The 18,011-nt window shown below is 39.4% G+C and overlaps 1 protein-coding gene across 3 annotated transcripts in view; it reads right to left on the bottom strand.

Moving 5' to 3' along the window:
• The window catches only part of LOC136882011 (protein tramtrack, beta isoform), a 201,056-nt gene that overhangs the window by 86,198 nt on the left and 96,847 nt on the right, over positions 1-18,011 (bottom strand). For all 3 annotated transcript variants that reach the window (XM_067154514.2, XM_067154504.2, XM_067154521.2), the window contains exon 5: positions 16,744-16,824. In XM_067154514.2, coding sequence (XP_067010615.2) covers positions 16,744-16,824 — 81 coding nt within the window. The remainder of the gene's footprint in view (positions 1-16,743; positions 16,825-18,011) is intronic.

The raw sequence follows: 18,011 nt of genomic DNA, 5'->3' as shown, positions 1-18,011 counted from the left end.
CGTCAAATTTAGCCAAATCAATCTCCTCTCCCCAATTCGATTCAGTATCTCTTCATTCGTGATTCGATCTATCCATCTCACCGTCAGCATTCTTCTGTAACACCACATTTCAAAAGCTTCTATTCTCTTTCTTTCTGAGCTAGTTATCGTCCATGTTTCACTTCCATACAATGCCACGCTCCACACGAAAGTCTTCAAAAACATCTTTCTAATTCCTATATCAATGTTTGAAGTGAGCAAATTTCTTTTCTTAAGAAAACACTTCCTTGCTTGTGCTAATCTGCATTTTATGTCCTCCTTACTTCTGCCATCGTTAGTTATTTTACTACCCAAGTAACAATATCCATCTACTTCCTTTAAGACTTCATCTCTTAATTTAATATTTCCTGCATCACCTGCCTTTGTTCAACTGCACTCCATTACTTTTGTTTTGGACTTATTTATTTTCATCTTGTACTCCTTACCCAAGACTTTGTCCATACCATTTAGCAGCTTCTCGAGATCATCTGCAGTCTCAGATAAAATAACAAAATCATTGGCAAATCTCAAGGTTTTGATTTCCTCTCCTTGGATTGTGATTCCCTTTCCAAATTTCTCTTTGATTTCCTTTACTGCCTGTTCTATGTAAACGTTGAAAAGGAGGGGGGACAAACTGCAGCCTTGCCTCACTCCTTTCTGGATTAATGCTTCTTTTTCAAAGTCCTCGATTCTTATCACTGCAGACTGATTTTTATACAAATTGTAGATAATTCTTCATTCTCGGTATCTGATCCCAATCACCTTCAGAATCTTAAATAGCTTGGTCCAATCGACATTATCGAATGCCTTTTCTAGATCTACGAATGCCATGTACGTGGGCTTGTCCTTCTTGATTTGATCCTCTAAGATCAGACGTAAAGTCAGGATTGCTTCACGTGTTCCTACATTTCTTCTGAAGCCAAACTGATCTTCTCCCACCTCAGCTTCAACTTGTTTTTCCATTCTTCTGTAAACAATACGTGTTAAAATTTTGCAGGCATGAGATACTAAACTAATGGTGCGATAGTTTTCACACCTGTCAGCACCGGCTTTCTTGGGAATAGGTAGAACAACATTCTATCGAAAATCAGATGGGACTTCTCCTGTCTCATACATCTTACACACTAAACGGAATAACCTTGCTAAGCTGGTTTCTCCTAAGGCAGTCAGTAATTCAGAGGGAATGTCATCAATTCCAGGTGCCTTGTTCCTATTTAGGTCGCTCACAGCTCTGTCAAACTCTGACCTCAAAATTGGGTCTCCCATTTCATCAGCATCAACAGCTTCTTCTAGTTCCAGAACCAAATTATCTACATCTTCACCTTGATACAACTGTTGGATATGTTCCTGCCATCTATCTGCTTTGTCTTCTTTCCCTAGAAGTGGCTTTCCATCTGAGCTCTTAATATTCATACACCTAGATTTCCTTTCTCCAAAGGTTTCCTTGATTTTCCTGTATGCAGCATCTACCTTTCTTAGGACCATACAACCTTCGACATCCTTGCACTTCTCCTTCAGCTAGTCTTCCTTAGCTACCTTGGACTTTCTGTCCACTTCATTCTTTAATCGCTCGTATTCTTTTCTGCCCTCTTCATTTCTAGCATTCTTGTATTTTCGTCGTTCATCAATCAGGTCTAGTATCTCTTGAGTTATCCACCGATTTTTAGTTGATCTTTTCTTCCTTCCTAACATTTCTTCAACAGCCCTACTGACTTCATTTTTCATGACTATCCACTCTTCCTCTATTGTGTTTCCTTCGGCCTTTTCATTTAGTCCTTTTGCAACATGTTCCTTGAAACAATCCCTCACACACTTTTCTTTCAAGTTGTCTAGATCCCATCTTTTTGCATTCTTTCCTTTTTTCAATTTCTTCAGTTTCAGATGGCATTTCATGACCAACAAGTTGTGGTCAGAGTCCACGTCTGCTCCTGAGAAAGTTGTGCAATCCAACACCTGGTTTCTGAATCTCTGCCTAATCATAATGAAGTCTATTTGATACCTTCCAGTGTCTCCAGGTCTCGTCCACTATAAAGGGGTCGTTTGTGGTGTTTGAACCAAGTATTGGCAAGGACTAAATTATGATCAGTGCAGAATCCAACCAGCCGACTTCCTCTTTCGTTCCTTGGTCCCAATCCAAATTCTCCTATTGTATTACCTTCTCTTCCTTGGCCTACCACTGCATTCCAGTCTCCCATCACAATTAGATTCTCGTCACCTTTTACATATTGTATTAAATCTTCTATTTCATATATTCTTTCGATTTCCTCATCATCTGCTGAGCTAGTAGGCATATAGACCTGCACTATTGTGGTGGGCATTGGTTTGGTGTCTATCTTAAAGACAATAATTCTTTCACTATGCTGGTCATAGTAGCTTACCCGCTGAGCTATTTTCTTATTCATTATTAAACCAACTCCTGCATTTCCTCTGTTTGATTTTGTGTTGATAATTCGCTAGTCGCCTGACCATAAATCCTGTTCTTCCTGCCAACGTATTTCACTTATACCAACTACATCTAACTTTAGTCTATCCATCTCTCTTTTCAGATTCTCTAATCTACCACAACGATTCAAACTTCTAACATTCCACGCTCCGACTCGCAGAATGTCAGTATCCATCTTCCTGATGATCGCCCTCTCTCGTGTAGTCCCCACCCGGAGATCCGAATGGGGGACTAGTTTACCTCTGCAATATTTTACCCGGGAGGAAGCCATCATCAGTACATCATTCATACAGAGAGAGCTGCATGTCCTCGGGAGTTAGTTACGGCTGTAGTTTCCCGTTGCTTTCAGCCGTGTAGCAGTATCAACACAGCTAAGCCATGTTGAGTATTAATAAAAGGCCATATCAGTCAATCATCCAGACTGCCGCGCTTGCAACTTCCGAAAGGCTGCTCCCCACCTGAGGCCTGTATTTATTGTACAAAGCATTTAACATTTCTCCCCTCAACTTTACCTTTGAAATTGTGTTGGTTAAAGTTAGTTCAATAATTTTTGTTAATTTAGGATGAAGGCCATATGATCTGAGGTTTTTTTTTTTCTATTTGCTTTACGTCGCACCGACACAGATAGGTTTTATGGCGACGATGGGATAGGAGAGGCCTAGGAAGTGGAAGGAAGCGGCTGTGGCCTTAAGGTACAGCCCCAGCATTTGCCTGGTGTGAAAATGGGAAACCATGGAAAACCATCTTCAGGGCTGCTGACAGTGGGGCTCGAACCACAATCTCCCGACTACTGGACACTGGCTGCACTTAAGCGACTGCAGCTATCGAGCTCAGTGACGATTTTTAAAAGAGTAGGTCTGTGTATACCATAATAAGCGTTTTAGAAAACTATGAATGAAATAAACAGCTGTTTATTTCTGTATTTGTAATATTTCAATATTAGTTTCAGGCTGAGAATTTAGTCTGGCCAACTTCTGTATTGGTGAAATCCTCCTTGGTATTCTCCAGGTTGAGGTTCCAGAATGTTTTTTATCCTATTGTAAATTATGCAGGAGAAAATTTTGTAACTGCAGTCCAAAAGGGTTATTCCTCTATAATTATCTGGATTCATTTTATCTCCCTTTTTGAATAATGGATGGATTACGCCTGAGGTCCAGTGTTCTGGGATTTTCTCTGTGATCCACATTTTGACTAGATGCTGATGTAAATTTATGATTGCTGGTTTCCCTGCATTTTTCCAGATTTCTAAAAAGACTAGGTCTTCACCACATGCCTTATAACTTTTTAGTTCCTTAATTGCGAATTCTACCTCATTGATAGTTGGAGGATATAAGAGATCTAGACTGGTTAATATGGGTTTGTCAGTATTTACTTCCAACGTTTCCAGTGGGTCATCGCAATTTAAAAGTTTGTTGAATGTCTCTGTGAGGATCTCTGCATTTTCTTGATTACTATGGGCTAACCTTCCTGATTTATTTCTCAGCATTAATATTGGGGGCTCATATTTTTTAAGGTATTTGCCAAAGGTTTTATAATGATCTCGTGATTGTTTTTTGTTAAAACTCTCCTCTATCCTTTGTAAGGTATTTTTAAGATATTTGCGTTTGATTTGCCTGATGATTTTATGGGTTGACTTTCATTTTATTAATTCTAAATTTGATTTGTCTGATTTTTGAGCTTGATAATTTATCCAAGCTTGGTGTCTTCTCTCAATTGCACAGTCAGATTCTTCATCCCACATTCATTTTTTTCCTAGGATTTGTTGGAGCTAACTCTTCTGCTATTGATTTTAGTTTGGTGGTCAGTTCTTCTAATGTATTAGTGTTGACAGATCCTTATCCTGTTTTCCTATAGTACTCTCTATCGTTTATTAAGGTGGCAGGGCCAAATTTTTTCTATTTTTATTTCGAGGTCTTTTCTTAACCTTTGGAGTTTAATTTTATTTTGATCTTAACAACATAGTGATCTGACCCTGAGTCTTCCCCCCCTTAGGACTTTGACATTGTAGATTTCACGATGGTAAAATTTATCCATGCAAATGTTATCCAGTTGCCATTCACCTTTTTGGAAATCAGGATGTTTCCAACTTTTTAATTTGTGAGGTTTTCGTTTAAAGTATGTATATTTTGAGATAAGATTGTGGTTTCTGCATAATTCAACCAATCTTTGATCATTTTGATTCGTCCTCTTATGTGCTGGCCACTTTCCAATGATATCTCGGTACCTTCTTTCTTGTCCCAGTTGTGCGTTGAAGTCGCCAAGGAGAATTTTAACGTGTGATGGAGGAATGTTGATTAAAGTTTGATCCAGAATTTTTGTGTATCATTATATGTATAAAAATAAATTATTTTTTAAGTCAACCTTTGAAACCGCATAAGTTAAACAATGGTTATGTGTTAGGAATACTCCAAGGAATAAAATTCTACGCATGGCAAAATAAGTACTCTTGTGTGCAATTAATGCAGGGTTAATAATGTTTTTGGATTTACATCCCATTAAGATATTAGAAGATACTGAGGTGCTGGACGTTTCATACTAATTCATTCAGTTCAGCAAAAAAAAAAATTACAATACAAATTAGTTTCAAGGCTGTTGGATAACCTACCAGTGCATATATTGTCCCTTCCCACTCGTACTATCACATGGACCCCAGTAAGATACAATTTAATACGAGCAGGAAAGTGAAAGGTGAACAGGACATGCAGAGAGGCTTGAAGACCCTAAGCTCCTAACCAATCTCACAAAAGGAAACAACAATTACCATTCTCACAAACTTTTAACTGCAGCCATTTCTGAAAATTCCTCGACTCTTATATAGGGATCTGAACCCATACCTTTGTTGGTGAAATACATACCTTCGAGGACCTGCTATTCTCTTTTAAAACCCACAAATGGAATGAACTATAATTGTTTCAATAAACCTATAGAGCTGCCCACGCTTATGACTCACATGTAGCAGCCCTGATGTTTATAAATAGGTAACAAAATAACATGAGGCAAAACAAACGGCACTGAAATATTATTAATTGCATTGGTACATTATGGGTTCAAACCATGTACCATCACGTGATGCACATTGCTCAAACATTTCTGAAGATTACTGAACATACTGATGAACAAAAGGTTACTATAAAGGCACAAAAAACAATGTTACCTTCTTACATAATTTGAGAATTTTGTAGGAAGGTTATCTGTCCTGAAAACAGATTCCTTCAACATGCACCAAATGTAGGCATCTAAGCCCGTGAAATTCGGGTAGCAGGAGCAACATGAGAATGAAATTCTCTGAGAAATTAGGCAATCTCCAAAGTGTCATTGTAGAAGGGTAAGCGACTCCCCTGTGGTACGGGCTGTAGCTGCACCTTCCTGCATTCATTGTCAATGGAGGAATAAACACTTGACGCAATACAAACAGTGCAAATCCCACACTAATGTATTATTGATGGGTTCTATATAGACGTGATTCACGTTTTTGGATTCTGTGTAACATCCTTGAGAAATAAGGACTCAATATTCCATGAACAGACATGGAGCACCAAATTGTAACCCACGCACTGTGTAGTGGTTTCTGTACAACATCAGGCAATTCAAACCCTAAAAAACTAGTTGTCAGTTGAAGTAGCGATCAGGATGAATACGGCTTTGATCTGGACCCTCATATGTCACGGACAACACTCGGCCAGAATACTGCAATTGGGCTTGCTCAACCCTTTCTGTTAGATGCTGAGCAACTTGAATGCTGCATGCAAATCCACCCAGCTATTTAACCCTTTGGGGTCTAATTAATTTTCTGCCTGCATCTTGCACAGATCCAATTTAACATTATTTCTTTCTGGTATTTTGCCTACTCCCATAAGTAGAATGGTGAATGTTTACATTAAAAATATGACTTCACATTTCTTTATTCTCTCTCATATTAACAAAATTACCAGAAATATTTTGTGAAGGTGTGGTACTTTCAGAGGTATTTGTTTGGGTGCAGTCAAGGGTTCCCTGGACAGGTCTCACCATAAAATAATGTCTCATTTCTACCTCCATTCACTTTCCTGTCAGAAAACGACACAGTCCTTAGCTTTCTGGTTTCACAAGCATCTATGATATGTAGTTTCTCATTCAGACAAAGTTCTTCATCACAACCGTTCCATCGGCCACGTTACTGGGTATTTTGTTTTTTAACGCCCCCCATACGTCCCATGATAATTTGATCCCTGAAAAACTTGTGATTTACTTCAGGCTTATTCTCTGCCTTTAATGCACATAATATATTTGAAAACTGTTCACTAAAGCTACCAGCTTCTTTCCCGTATTAGGAGGCTTGTATTCCATAGCACTGTTACGAGAATACTTTGAAAAATCTCAGTCACCTTCTTCATTCTTCACCCCCTACATCACCGTTTTTGCCACCGCCTCACACCTCAATTTCCTACTTCTCATTTGAAAAACTGTTTTCAGATTCGGAGACACTAATTTCTCTTTCAGAATCGGTCAACAAAACCAATGTCAATATCATCACTGTCAAACAACTGTCCACAAATATCATCAGGTTCCATGCTGCAACTGGTGTACGCCATCTTGATAACAAATATAAACACAACAGCCTGAACTCTCTCCACAGAATAAACAACTCAGTTAAAACAAATTAATAGTAAATGGCCGCATGTAACAGAGGAAAGTTAAGGCTAAATACTACATAAAACCCAACGCCATTTTCACTCTAACATACAAAATATATAACCTTAAAGTTGTGTCGGACTAAGTCCGACATAGGACTGGAACAGAAAATTAATGTCAGACTGAATCCAACATTGGACCCCAAAGGGTTAAACATTTGCTGAACAGACCGAGCATTCAAACAGAGTTTAAACAATGTTCATCATAAACTATGCTTTGGCGACTGTAACACCTGCTGGAGAAGTCGTCCTTGATTCCCGTTAGTGGTGACAGCTGTTTTTTTTTTTTTTACGTCGCACCGACACAGATATGTCTTATGGCGACGATGGGATGGGAAAGGCCTAGGAAGTGGAAGGAAGCGGCCGTGGCCTTAATTAAGGTACAGCCCCGGCATTTGCCTGGTGTGAAAATGGGAAACCATTGAAAACCATCTTCAGGGCTGCCGACAGTGGGGCTCAAGCCCACGATCTCCCGATTACTGGATACTGGCCGCACTTAAGCGACTGCAGCTATCGAGCTCGGTGGTGACAGCTGTAAGGTGCCCTGTTGTTCTCGTTCATTGACATATTGATCCCATATGATAGAACTTGTCAATGACGACTACCATTGTTCTGTTATTTGGTGCCTCATTACTGTATTAAATTGCTCCTTGTACTGTTCTTTAAAATGAAGCAAACTCAGCCCATTCTGATCCCCCCACTCTTTATAACCAGAAATAATGTTCCAAAATAAACACCTTCTCCTCTGCTGTGAGAACCACACAGACATCAACACAACATTGAATTCACAATATGTCACACTACAGTAAATAAATATACACTCATAAATACCTCATTGCTACGCATATGTGGACAGGAGAGAAGCAATAATTTCAGTGTTGTCTGTTTTTACTGCATACTGTATAAATATACAAACATTAAGTACAATAATAAGTCAGAATTAGCAGACAACACAAGAGCTACAAGGACAAATGGAAAAAGACGACAGAAACGTACAGATATTTTCTTACCCAAATTCTATTTCTTCCCAGCAGCCAACGAAGACATTTCCACTCAATTTCATCAGAGGGGTAGGAAAGGCAAAAGAACAAGAGATTCCAGGTTAACTGAGAGAATCATGGAAAGACAAGGGGATGTATGGTGTTTTTTTTACAACTTACTTTACATCGCACCAACATCGATAGATCTTATGGTGACTATGGGATAGGAAAGGCCTAAGAATGGGAAGGAAGCGGTCGTGGTGTCAATTAAGGTCCAGTCCCAATATTTTCCTAGCGTGAAAATGGGAAACCATGGAAAACCATCTTCAGGGCTGCCGTCAGTGGGATTTTAACCCACAATCTCCCAGATGCAACCTCACAGCTGTGCACCCCTAACCGCACGGCCAACTCGTCCGGTATATGCATATTTTACTGACTGGGAGAAAGCTTTTGACAAAGTGGAATATACTCCCACAACTTTGTTTTTTTTTCTTGCTAGTGGCTTTACGTCGCACCGACACAGATAGGTCTTATGGCGCTGACAGGGTAGGAAAGGCCTAGGAGTTGGAAAGAAGCTGCTTCTCTTTTTCTTTTTTGCTAGTTGCTTTACGTCGCACCGACACAGATAGGTCTTATGGTGACGATGAGACAGGAAAGGCCTAGGAATGGGGAGAAAGCGGCCGTGGCCTTAATTTGCCTGGTGTGAAAATGGGAAACCACGGAAAACCAACTTCAGAGCTGCCGACAGTGAGGTTCGAACCCACTATCTCCCGGATGCGAGCTCACAGCTGTGCACTCCTAACCACACGGCTAACTCGCCCGGTCTACAACTTTGTAAGGACACTGGTGTAGACTGAAAAGATCGAAGATTCATTACATAATTCTTCGTGGGACCAGCAGTAACTACTGACGAGAAATAATAGAGGCACAAAAGTATAATAATAATAATAATAATAATAATAATAATAATAATAATAATAATAATAATAATAATAATAATAATAATAATAATAATAATAATAATGTTATTTGCTTTATGTCCCACTAACTACTTTTTCGGTCTTCAGAGACACCGAGGTGCTGGAATTTAGTCCCGTGGGAGTTCTTTTATGTGCCAGTAAATCTACCGACTCGAGGCTGACATATTTGAGCATCTTCAAATACCACCGGACTGAGCCAGGAGCGAACCTGCCACGTTGGGGTCAGAAGGCCAGCGGCTTAACACGATGGGTGCCATGTGCCGCCATATGGCGTCACGGTGGTCTTCAAATGTGAGATGGCGTGACGCTGTATGGCGGCACACCGTTCTTGAAATCAGAGTTGGCGTGACGCCATATGGCGGCACAGTTGAGTTTCAGGCGATGCACCATAGATAATCAGCTGTGACATCTATGCGCGTAAAATTGGTACTACGTGGAGGGCGAACTTCAGGAGCTATTCCAGCTATGTATTTTTACTCTATGCCACCATGTGGCGCCACAGTATTCTTCCGAAGCCACTGACTGGCCAGTGGTCATTGTCACAGGTGAAAGCGCGCCAGGCATTGTTTATAATTCGTTTACGTACGTATTATCACTCATTTTATATAGTTGTGCAAAAATATAAAAAATGGAAGATATTGGCAATAATCTTACGAGGGAACACATACATGTGTTACACTCGGATTCGGTTGAAATTTGGTAGGAATATTTGTGGGAGGCAGTAGAATGCTAAGGTGAAAACTGCATGTACCCAGCGCATGTTTAAACGCCAAAACTGAACAAATAAATAGTCATAAAATTAGAAGTGCGCGGGAGTATCGGGGTGTGGCGGAGAGGTAGGGAGGAGCGAAGCAGCGGCCGTGAACCAACCGGGCTGCGTCGAGCTGCGCTAGCAGCCAGGTAGCGTATAGTTAGCGCGTTCCCCCTAACTTCCCGATCAGATGTGCAAAACGTAAATATGAAAATAGCACATGAAACAAGTGTACAAAGGACGATGTTTGAACAACGATGCCAATAAGGTTTGAAAAATTACGAGTAACAAGAACTCGGGCATGCCGAGACGCATATTTTCATTGTTTAGAGTTATCAGAAAACTGTTCAGAACAATATGTAATGTAATATAAGTACTTGTTTTGCATTTTACTAGGTTTTCATAAATATTGCGTTCATTTGAATTAGCAAATAAATATCCCGTATTTGAAATTCGTATTGCACATTCCATGACAAAAAATTCTGTGACACCATATGGCGTCATGCTATATTTTACCTTTCCTAAAAATTGATGTGACACCATATGGCGTCACATATGACCATGGTATGGTGAGATAAAATTTACTAAGTACATCATATAAATACATCCCAAGGTTATATAAACAGACTACAACGCGTACAATTGCTTTGGCACCAGTGGAATGCAATTCAAAAACATGCCTGGCACCAGTGGAATAGTGTGCTACAATCGGCTCGGCACTCAACGTGTTAACCATCTGAGCCACTCAGCCCGGCTGGGCACAAAAGTAGAAGGAGGTGTGAGACAAAGGTGATATCTGTCTCCTACCCTGTTCAATTTATTGTATACATCCGAAAAATCCACTGATCTCTATACATGGATCGCTGATGGCAGCTCTCCGCTGTAGGAGAAAGTACGCCAAATTGAGCGCGCGGTCCGCCATGTTGGCGTACCCATCCTAAAGCTCTCCTTATGGGGAAGCAATGATAATATAGTCAACTTTAAATCGCAATTAATGACGCATGGAAATAATGAAAAATGTAGATACATGTTCACTCAAAGCATAAGGACATTGGGATCACTGACACGTCATTCCGAGGTCAGTAAATCTCCGGCATAGCAATAAAAGTGAGTGTATAATAACGGCCGACAAATATTAACTTAGGCGTTGAATACATGCAATTAGCGATCGGTAACACAACACGAGCGAAAAACCATTTCTGGAAACATTGCTGTAAATTGTATACATGTATGCCACGAAATTATGCATTCTTAAAATGATGTACCTACCTAAAACGTAGCTCACTGTACGTACATACCGTAATCGGTGCTTGGTAATGAATTCCTGTTTCAATGAAATAACGCGCAGTTTATCAAATTAAAATATCACTGAAGCAAATGTACACATTTATAAAACCAGTAAGTATTCAAAACTTGCCAAAATATCACATAACCTGCAGCTTAATTTACCACAGTGAAAATTACACAAAAATAAATGTACATAATTATGAAACATATAAATGATACCTGTAAATATTCAAAACTTGTAAAGATATCACATAACCTGCAGCTTAAATTACCACAGCGAAAATTACACCGTCCGCCTCTGTGGGTGTAGTGGTTAGTGTGAACAGCTGCCACCCCCTGAGGCCCGCGCTCGACTCCCGGCTCTGGCACGAAATTTGAAAAGTGGTACGAGGGCTGAAACGGGGTCTACTCAGCCTCGGGAGGTCAACTGAGTATAGGTTGGTTCGATTTCCACCTCAGCCATCCTGGAAGTGGTTTTCCGTGATTTCCCACTTCTCCTCCAGGCAAATGCCGGGATGGTACCTAACTTAAGGCTACGGCCGCTTCCTTCCTTCTTCCTTGTCTATTCCTTCCAATCTTCCTGTCCCTCTACAAGGCCCCTATTCAGCATATCAGGTGAGGCCGCCTGGGCGAGGTACTGGTCATTCTTCCCAGTTGTATCCCCATACCCAATGTCTCACGCTCCAGGACACTCCCTTGAGGCGGTAGACGTTGGATCCCTCACCGAGTCCGAGGGAAAAACCGACCCTGTAGGGTAAACAGATAAAGAAAAGATGGAGAATAAGAAAATTACACCAATAATGAGGAAATTTCATGTCTATAAACACAACAGTCCTACTCGCAATATATATATATATATGAAGATGGATAGTTCAGTTCATTATTGGTGCCTGCTAAGGTCTTTCCTTATCAAATCTCTATGGATTTTCTCTGAAAACTCCTTTCCCTCATGAACTGAAATTGAATCTTCTAATTTGAAATCATACTACAAAGCAACGAACCTAAATTCGTAAAATATACTACTATTTCCCTTGCAATAACACAGCACAGAACACCCGTGGAACTACAATCAAGAGGCCTGGCGTCACTGAACTAAGGATAAGCAAGCGCGCTCCTCGTGGTCTACTGCACCGTGCACTCGCTGCCATCTTACTACGCCAGTCATCTTCTATTCGGCTTACTGCTACCCAAGCTACCAGCCATCCATGTATAGAGATCAGTGGAAAAATCCCAGCAACCCAAATTTTAGGAGAGAACATTCTGGAAAAAAATAGTTTTTTGTATGTTTGTGTGGGTTTTTTAAATATTCATATTGAAAACTGTAAATACTACAGTACAAAAGATTATAAAATTATGAAGCATTCATCACGTTTCAGAGGCCTTCATTTCAGAGCAGCCTGAATTAGATTCCCAGCTGCGATGAGGATTTTAATCGTGTATGGATAATTTTTCTGGCTAGGAGAATGGGTGTTCATGCTTGTCCCAATACTCTCCTCTTCATACACACACAACACACCACACAAATCACCACAGAAACATGCAATAAGGAATACAGCCCTCAACATACGAATACCATCAGGAAGGGCTTCCGACTGTAAAACTGGAGCAAATCCACATGCGCAATGAAGTTCACAGTCACGACATCACAAGGGTGTGGGAAAGCTGTAGAAGAACAACTCCTCATGTTGTACGCTTCCAATAGTAACCTATCCTCGAGGGGCATTTCAAAATGTACCGGTGTCCGATCTGCATTACCAAATTTGCGAGAGTATACACAACATTTTCTTGTGCAAATTGATAACAAATCTGTGGAAATAGTGCCACTATCTTTACTTCATAATTGGCTGGGAGATGGTGAACAATGTTTTCTTACGAAAAGTGAAGTTATATTTCTAAAATTCACACGTGAGACGTCCATGGCTAGCCTTACACTCCATCATTTAGTTTTCAATCAACACATTTCACTCGTGGTCACACATCCACACTGTTCCTTTTGAGTCATATCCGTATATCCTGTTTTTTTATTTCTAGAAACGTCGCTTTTTGCCCAAGAAATGCTTGGCAGTTCTTGTCTGTTGGAGACAAGCTTTATTTTCTTTCAATCATGTACCATACTGCAACTCCCATCCTCATTGTAATTTCTTCCTGCAGCACAATTACCTATTTACTCTGCTTCTTCAATAATGTGGAGATTTTCTTCAGCCACGAATGAATTATAACAAGAACTCGCGCCAGCCATCTTAAACATTTGTAACTACTTAAACTGATGCCATATAAATGACTTGATATGTACACAACACACTTCTCAGTTGTGGTGCCAACACAGTGGGCAGAAAAATACCTACTTCAAGATGTGAGTATGTCAGGAGCTATGTACCATAATACCTGCACACCAATTTTTAGCATTCAGATTTTGAAAAAAATTGCAGGGATTATATCCATATATATGGTATATGCAGAAGGGCCGATAGAAGAGGCTTTGGAAAACATCAGTAGGATAGCAGTTCAAGGAGAAAGAACTAAGGCCATCGAGTATGCATACAAACAAGCAATGATAGTGGAAAGTGAAGGATTAGAGGAAATGATGGAGAGGTTAAAAGAAACTGGTGAGCAGAATGGAATTGAGATTAGCACCAGTCAAAAGTGATGAAATACTCAAAACAACACACATATCCATATAGAGATAGAAAAACGCTGGAGCAAGTACAGTATTAAATATTTGGGAAGTATTGCAACATGGAGGAGAAACAGTATGGAAGAGTAAAAGAGCACGATAACACAATGAAAAATCATATATGGAAAAGTGAAAGAACCTCTAATAGCTAGAACTACCAATGTAACACTACAAAAAAAATTGCTAAATGTTTTGTATAGTGCAGAAACGTGGACGCTGAGAAAGAAAGAAGAGAAATACGTAGAATGTTTTCAAATGAGGCTATGGCAAAGGATGGACAGAATAAAATGGGCAGATAAGACAAGAAATGAGGAAGTTCTCAAGAGAATTAACAAAGAAAGGGTCATATTGAGGGCAACAAGAAAAAAGGAAAGCTAGTTGGACAGGACACATACTGAGAAGAGGAAATGGTATGGAAGTTGTACAATACAAAACCAAGCACACTGAGTATTTATGCCAGAATTTTACAAACTTACAGTCCTGTGCAAATCAAGTGCAAGAACTGTCAGTGGAGAGATAGCGTAGAATGACACTAGTAGACAAATAAACTCAATACAGGTACAAAAGAACATTATATGAAGATGAAATTGGAATTTGGAATAATTCATCAAGGGAAATGTTCAATCAATTTCCATGTTCTTTGAAATAATTGAAGAAAAACTTGGTGAACAACTGATAGGGAATCTGCCACCTGGCCGACGGCCCTAAATGCAGATCAATGATGACAATTTGAGTGACTGATTGATTGACTGATTGGTTGATAAAATAACTGTTTTGTCGCAACACTCCCTCAATGGCAGTACCACTGTACCAGTATAATTATGAACAGACATTGTCACCATGGAACATGGCTACGATTTTCTTAACCTTCTGAAATGATTTGTGCCCACAAGTGTTCTTAACCAAGGACGAAGAGCAAAAATTATGTCAACCCTCAGGATTCAAATACAAATACCAAGCTTTTCAGCCCGTTACATTAACTATATCTACTAGGTGGATGATACAAAGAGAATCGTCTTCCCATTTATATGAGGTTATAGTTATCCATGGAGTGTTTTGCAAGGCACATATTGAAGTTTTATAAATCCTCATGGATGACACACCACGCTGCCCTGCTTAATACAGAAATTCTCAATAAATATTACCTACTGAAGGCTTTTGGCACCACTTTCCAGGTTTCAATTGTAAACGTCTTCACAGACCTAACTGCCAAGCTAAGTGTTTGAAACATATACTAAGAAAACAATAACCCACTGACAACAAACAATGAACACTAGTGAGTTTGTTTTAAAAAAATAAAAGTGGTTACTTTTTAAAAATTTGCTTTACGTCGCACACACATAGGTCTTATGGCGACAATGGGATAGGAAAGGGTTAGGAGCAGGAAGGAAGCAGTCGTGGCCTTTTTAATTATTAGATTATGATTATTGTCCTAATAGTGAACTTGTGTCCTCGCCCCGAGGATGTGCAGCTCTTTTTAGGCACACCCCCATTGCAGGTGAGCTGCATGTACCATTTTCACCACATACCAGCCCTCCTGCCATTCTTAAATTCCTGGCAGTACTGGGAACCGAACCCGGACCCCCGAGGACGGCAGCTAATAATGCTAACCGTTACGCTACGGAGGCGGATTGTCCTAATGAAGCTAACTGATCATGGTGGCAGTTTCTACAGCAAAAAATAATACAATCCCTGTAAGCAAGTTAGTTCAAAAACATCAACCTGCAGTACACTGCCACCCCATACCTCTGCTGTCAACCCACTCCAGGTACCAACTCATATAATTCTCCCCAAAATCTATACATATAAAACAAAGACATCCTCCCCCCACCCCAGTAATTATTGGTCTCGAGAATTACCTAACAAATTTTATTGCAATTTTCACTGCTGTTTAGAGAATCCGTTGAGAAAGGTTTAAGTGTGTGTGGAACATTAATCTATGACAAAATGGAGTTTAACAGAGGCAATTCAGTGAAGAAAGTCAAAGAAAAAACGGCCATCCAAAATTTTCTTGGCTTGCATTGCCTACACCATCAACGATAAACCACAAGTACATATAGGAGAATTGTGGAGCATAAGTCACACATGTATTTGTATAAGGTAGCCCTCGAGAAGACATTCTTTGTTACAGTTTGCAGTCAATGATCTTCTCTCCCTCTTTATACATTTTCCCCATGACTGAACATCCTGCTGCCTTTATGGTGTTATTCCCAATTGTCACATACGTTCTTCTTTGTATTAAAGATGCATACAGTAGCCTTTCCCAGCACCACATTGATACATTTCTTTTCCCTAGCCTTCACCATAGAAGTTTTGCATGAATAAGAAAATACAGAGAACACAAGAAACTGGACTAAACAGATTATGGTATTTCGGAATACACTTCTGCCATGCTAAACAACCTTTAGTTTATCCGTTGCCTAGCGTTCGAGTCCTATTCTTCTTTTTATTTCTTGTTCAGAGCTTCCACTATCATTCAGGAATGAACCTAAGTAAATAAACACATTTACATTAATGATTTAAGAGTTAGTGTCAGTTTACTGAAAGAACAAGAATGATTTAATATTGCATGGGGAGAAAGGAATGCACAACAGGCAGGTGGCCTGAAGAAACTTGGAAAAGCATCGCAATGAGCTACATTCACACATCAAGAGAAAAACAACTGATTTTGTCTGCAAGTAAGTCTTTTACAACATAAATTCAAAACCGCTCCCATACGAAGCCAAAGCAGTTTCCTCATAAGTGAATAAATTCATGGCCACATACATGGCTATTTACTGAAGATTTATGAACTGTAACTATCAAAATGATATCTTACACCAGAGTATTACTTGTACACACCCCATTCTAGGCAACTGATTTACCTAAGTAATGTTGTTGGAAATAGTAAATGTGAGTTTTAAATCATATTGCCGCAAGATTTAAATTTTAAACATTTACCTTACGGGGTCGTCCAGGACCTCTTTTTTGTAAAGGGAACCGTAGAAGAGCTGGCGCTTGGTTTGATGATGGCAGAGGATGCTGCAATTTAAATTCATATCATAAAGAAAAACCTTTATATATAAATAATATTAAGGGTTTGTTAGTTGACTACAAAACCTCTATTCTAGAATTACACCACAGCGTATTCCTCTTTTATTCCTCTCTAATGTCAAGGTTATATACCTGTCTTAAATCTGTACAATGTCTATACCTCGAAGTAATGAAAGCAAGAAAAGTGACAAATCAAGTCATATAGCCTATAGAAAAGTAGAAACATGAAATGGAATACACAATAGGATAAACATGACAGGTCAGTATCAGAAGAGGGAGCAACAGATAAAGGTGACAGAAAAAGGAGACAAGGACTATCTCCACATCTTCATGCACTGATGTTTTTAGATAGTTATGTTCTCTCCTTATCAATTCAAATTATTTTTCTACATTATTTTTTCTCACCCTCCGACAAGCTTGTTTCTGCTCACCAATTTCATCAGGAAGGCGGCTTAAATGCTCACTGAGACTGTTCTTGTGTTTTCGTGCTTGTCCATGTCTCATTTTCTGTTACTCTATCTTCCCACACTGACCTATCATTGTGTTCATCCAATTATGAGTTCTTATTATGTTCCTGCCTTTCTATATATGGCTTGATTTGTCACTTGTTTGTTCCTTTCTATTATTTATATTGACTCAATGGATTCCACTTCTTTTGTGTCTTTCCTGTGTTCCTATGTTTTACCAGCTGTACTTATTTTCTTGTCTCTTCCATTTTCGTGTGTTAATTTGGCTTTCTTCTTATCCCACACTTAGGCTGAAGATCTAAGATAGCCCCTTTATGAGTGTGGAAGCTTGTCCTCCTGACGAAGTTGGAAAACAGAAACAAGCTTGGTGGCAGCTGAGAACGTATATGCACGTTGAAGAAACCGGTTTCAGAAAGAGAGAGTATCTACTTGAAGATGGCAGTACTATATATAAAAATGTAGAGATTGCCCTTGTCCTTTTACATTTTCATGTTAATCTTCATCTCCTGTTCTATTATTCCCTCTTTGATGCTGGCTTGTAGTGTTTATCATATCATGTGCTCCTTTTCATGTTCCTATTTTCTACATATGACTTGGAATAATGATGCGTTAATTACTTTGCCACACAAGATTCACCAATATGCTGCTAAAATCAAAATTATAGGGTAAAATATAACAGCAAAACAAAGATGCTTCATGATGAATATT

This window comes from Anabrus simplex, chromosome 1 (genome assembly GCF_040414725.1).
Source record: "Anabrus simplex isolate iqAnaSimp1 chromosome 1, ASM4041472v1, whole genome shotgun sequence".
In the NCBI taxonomy this organism is placed as follows: Eukaryota; Metazoa; Arthropoda; class Insecta; order Orthoptera; family Tettigoniidae; genus Anabrus; species Anabrus simplex.
The sequence above is the reverse complement of the archived record's forward strand: the minus strand, read 5'-3'. Positions and strand labels throughout refer to the sequence as shown.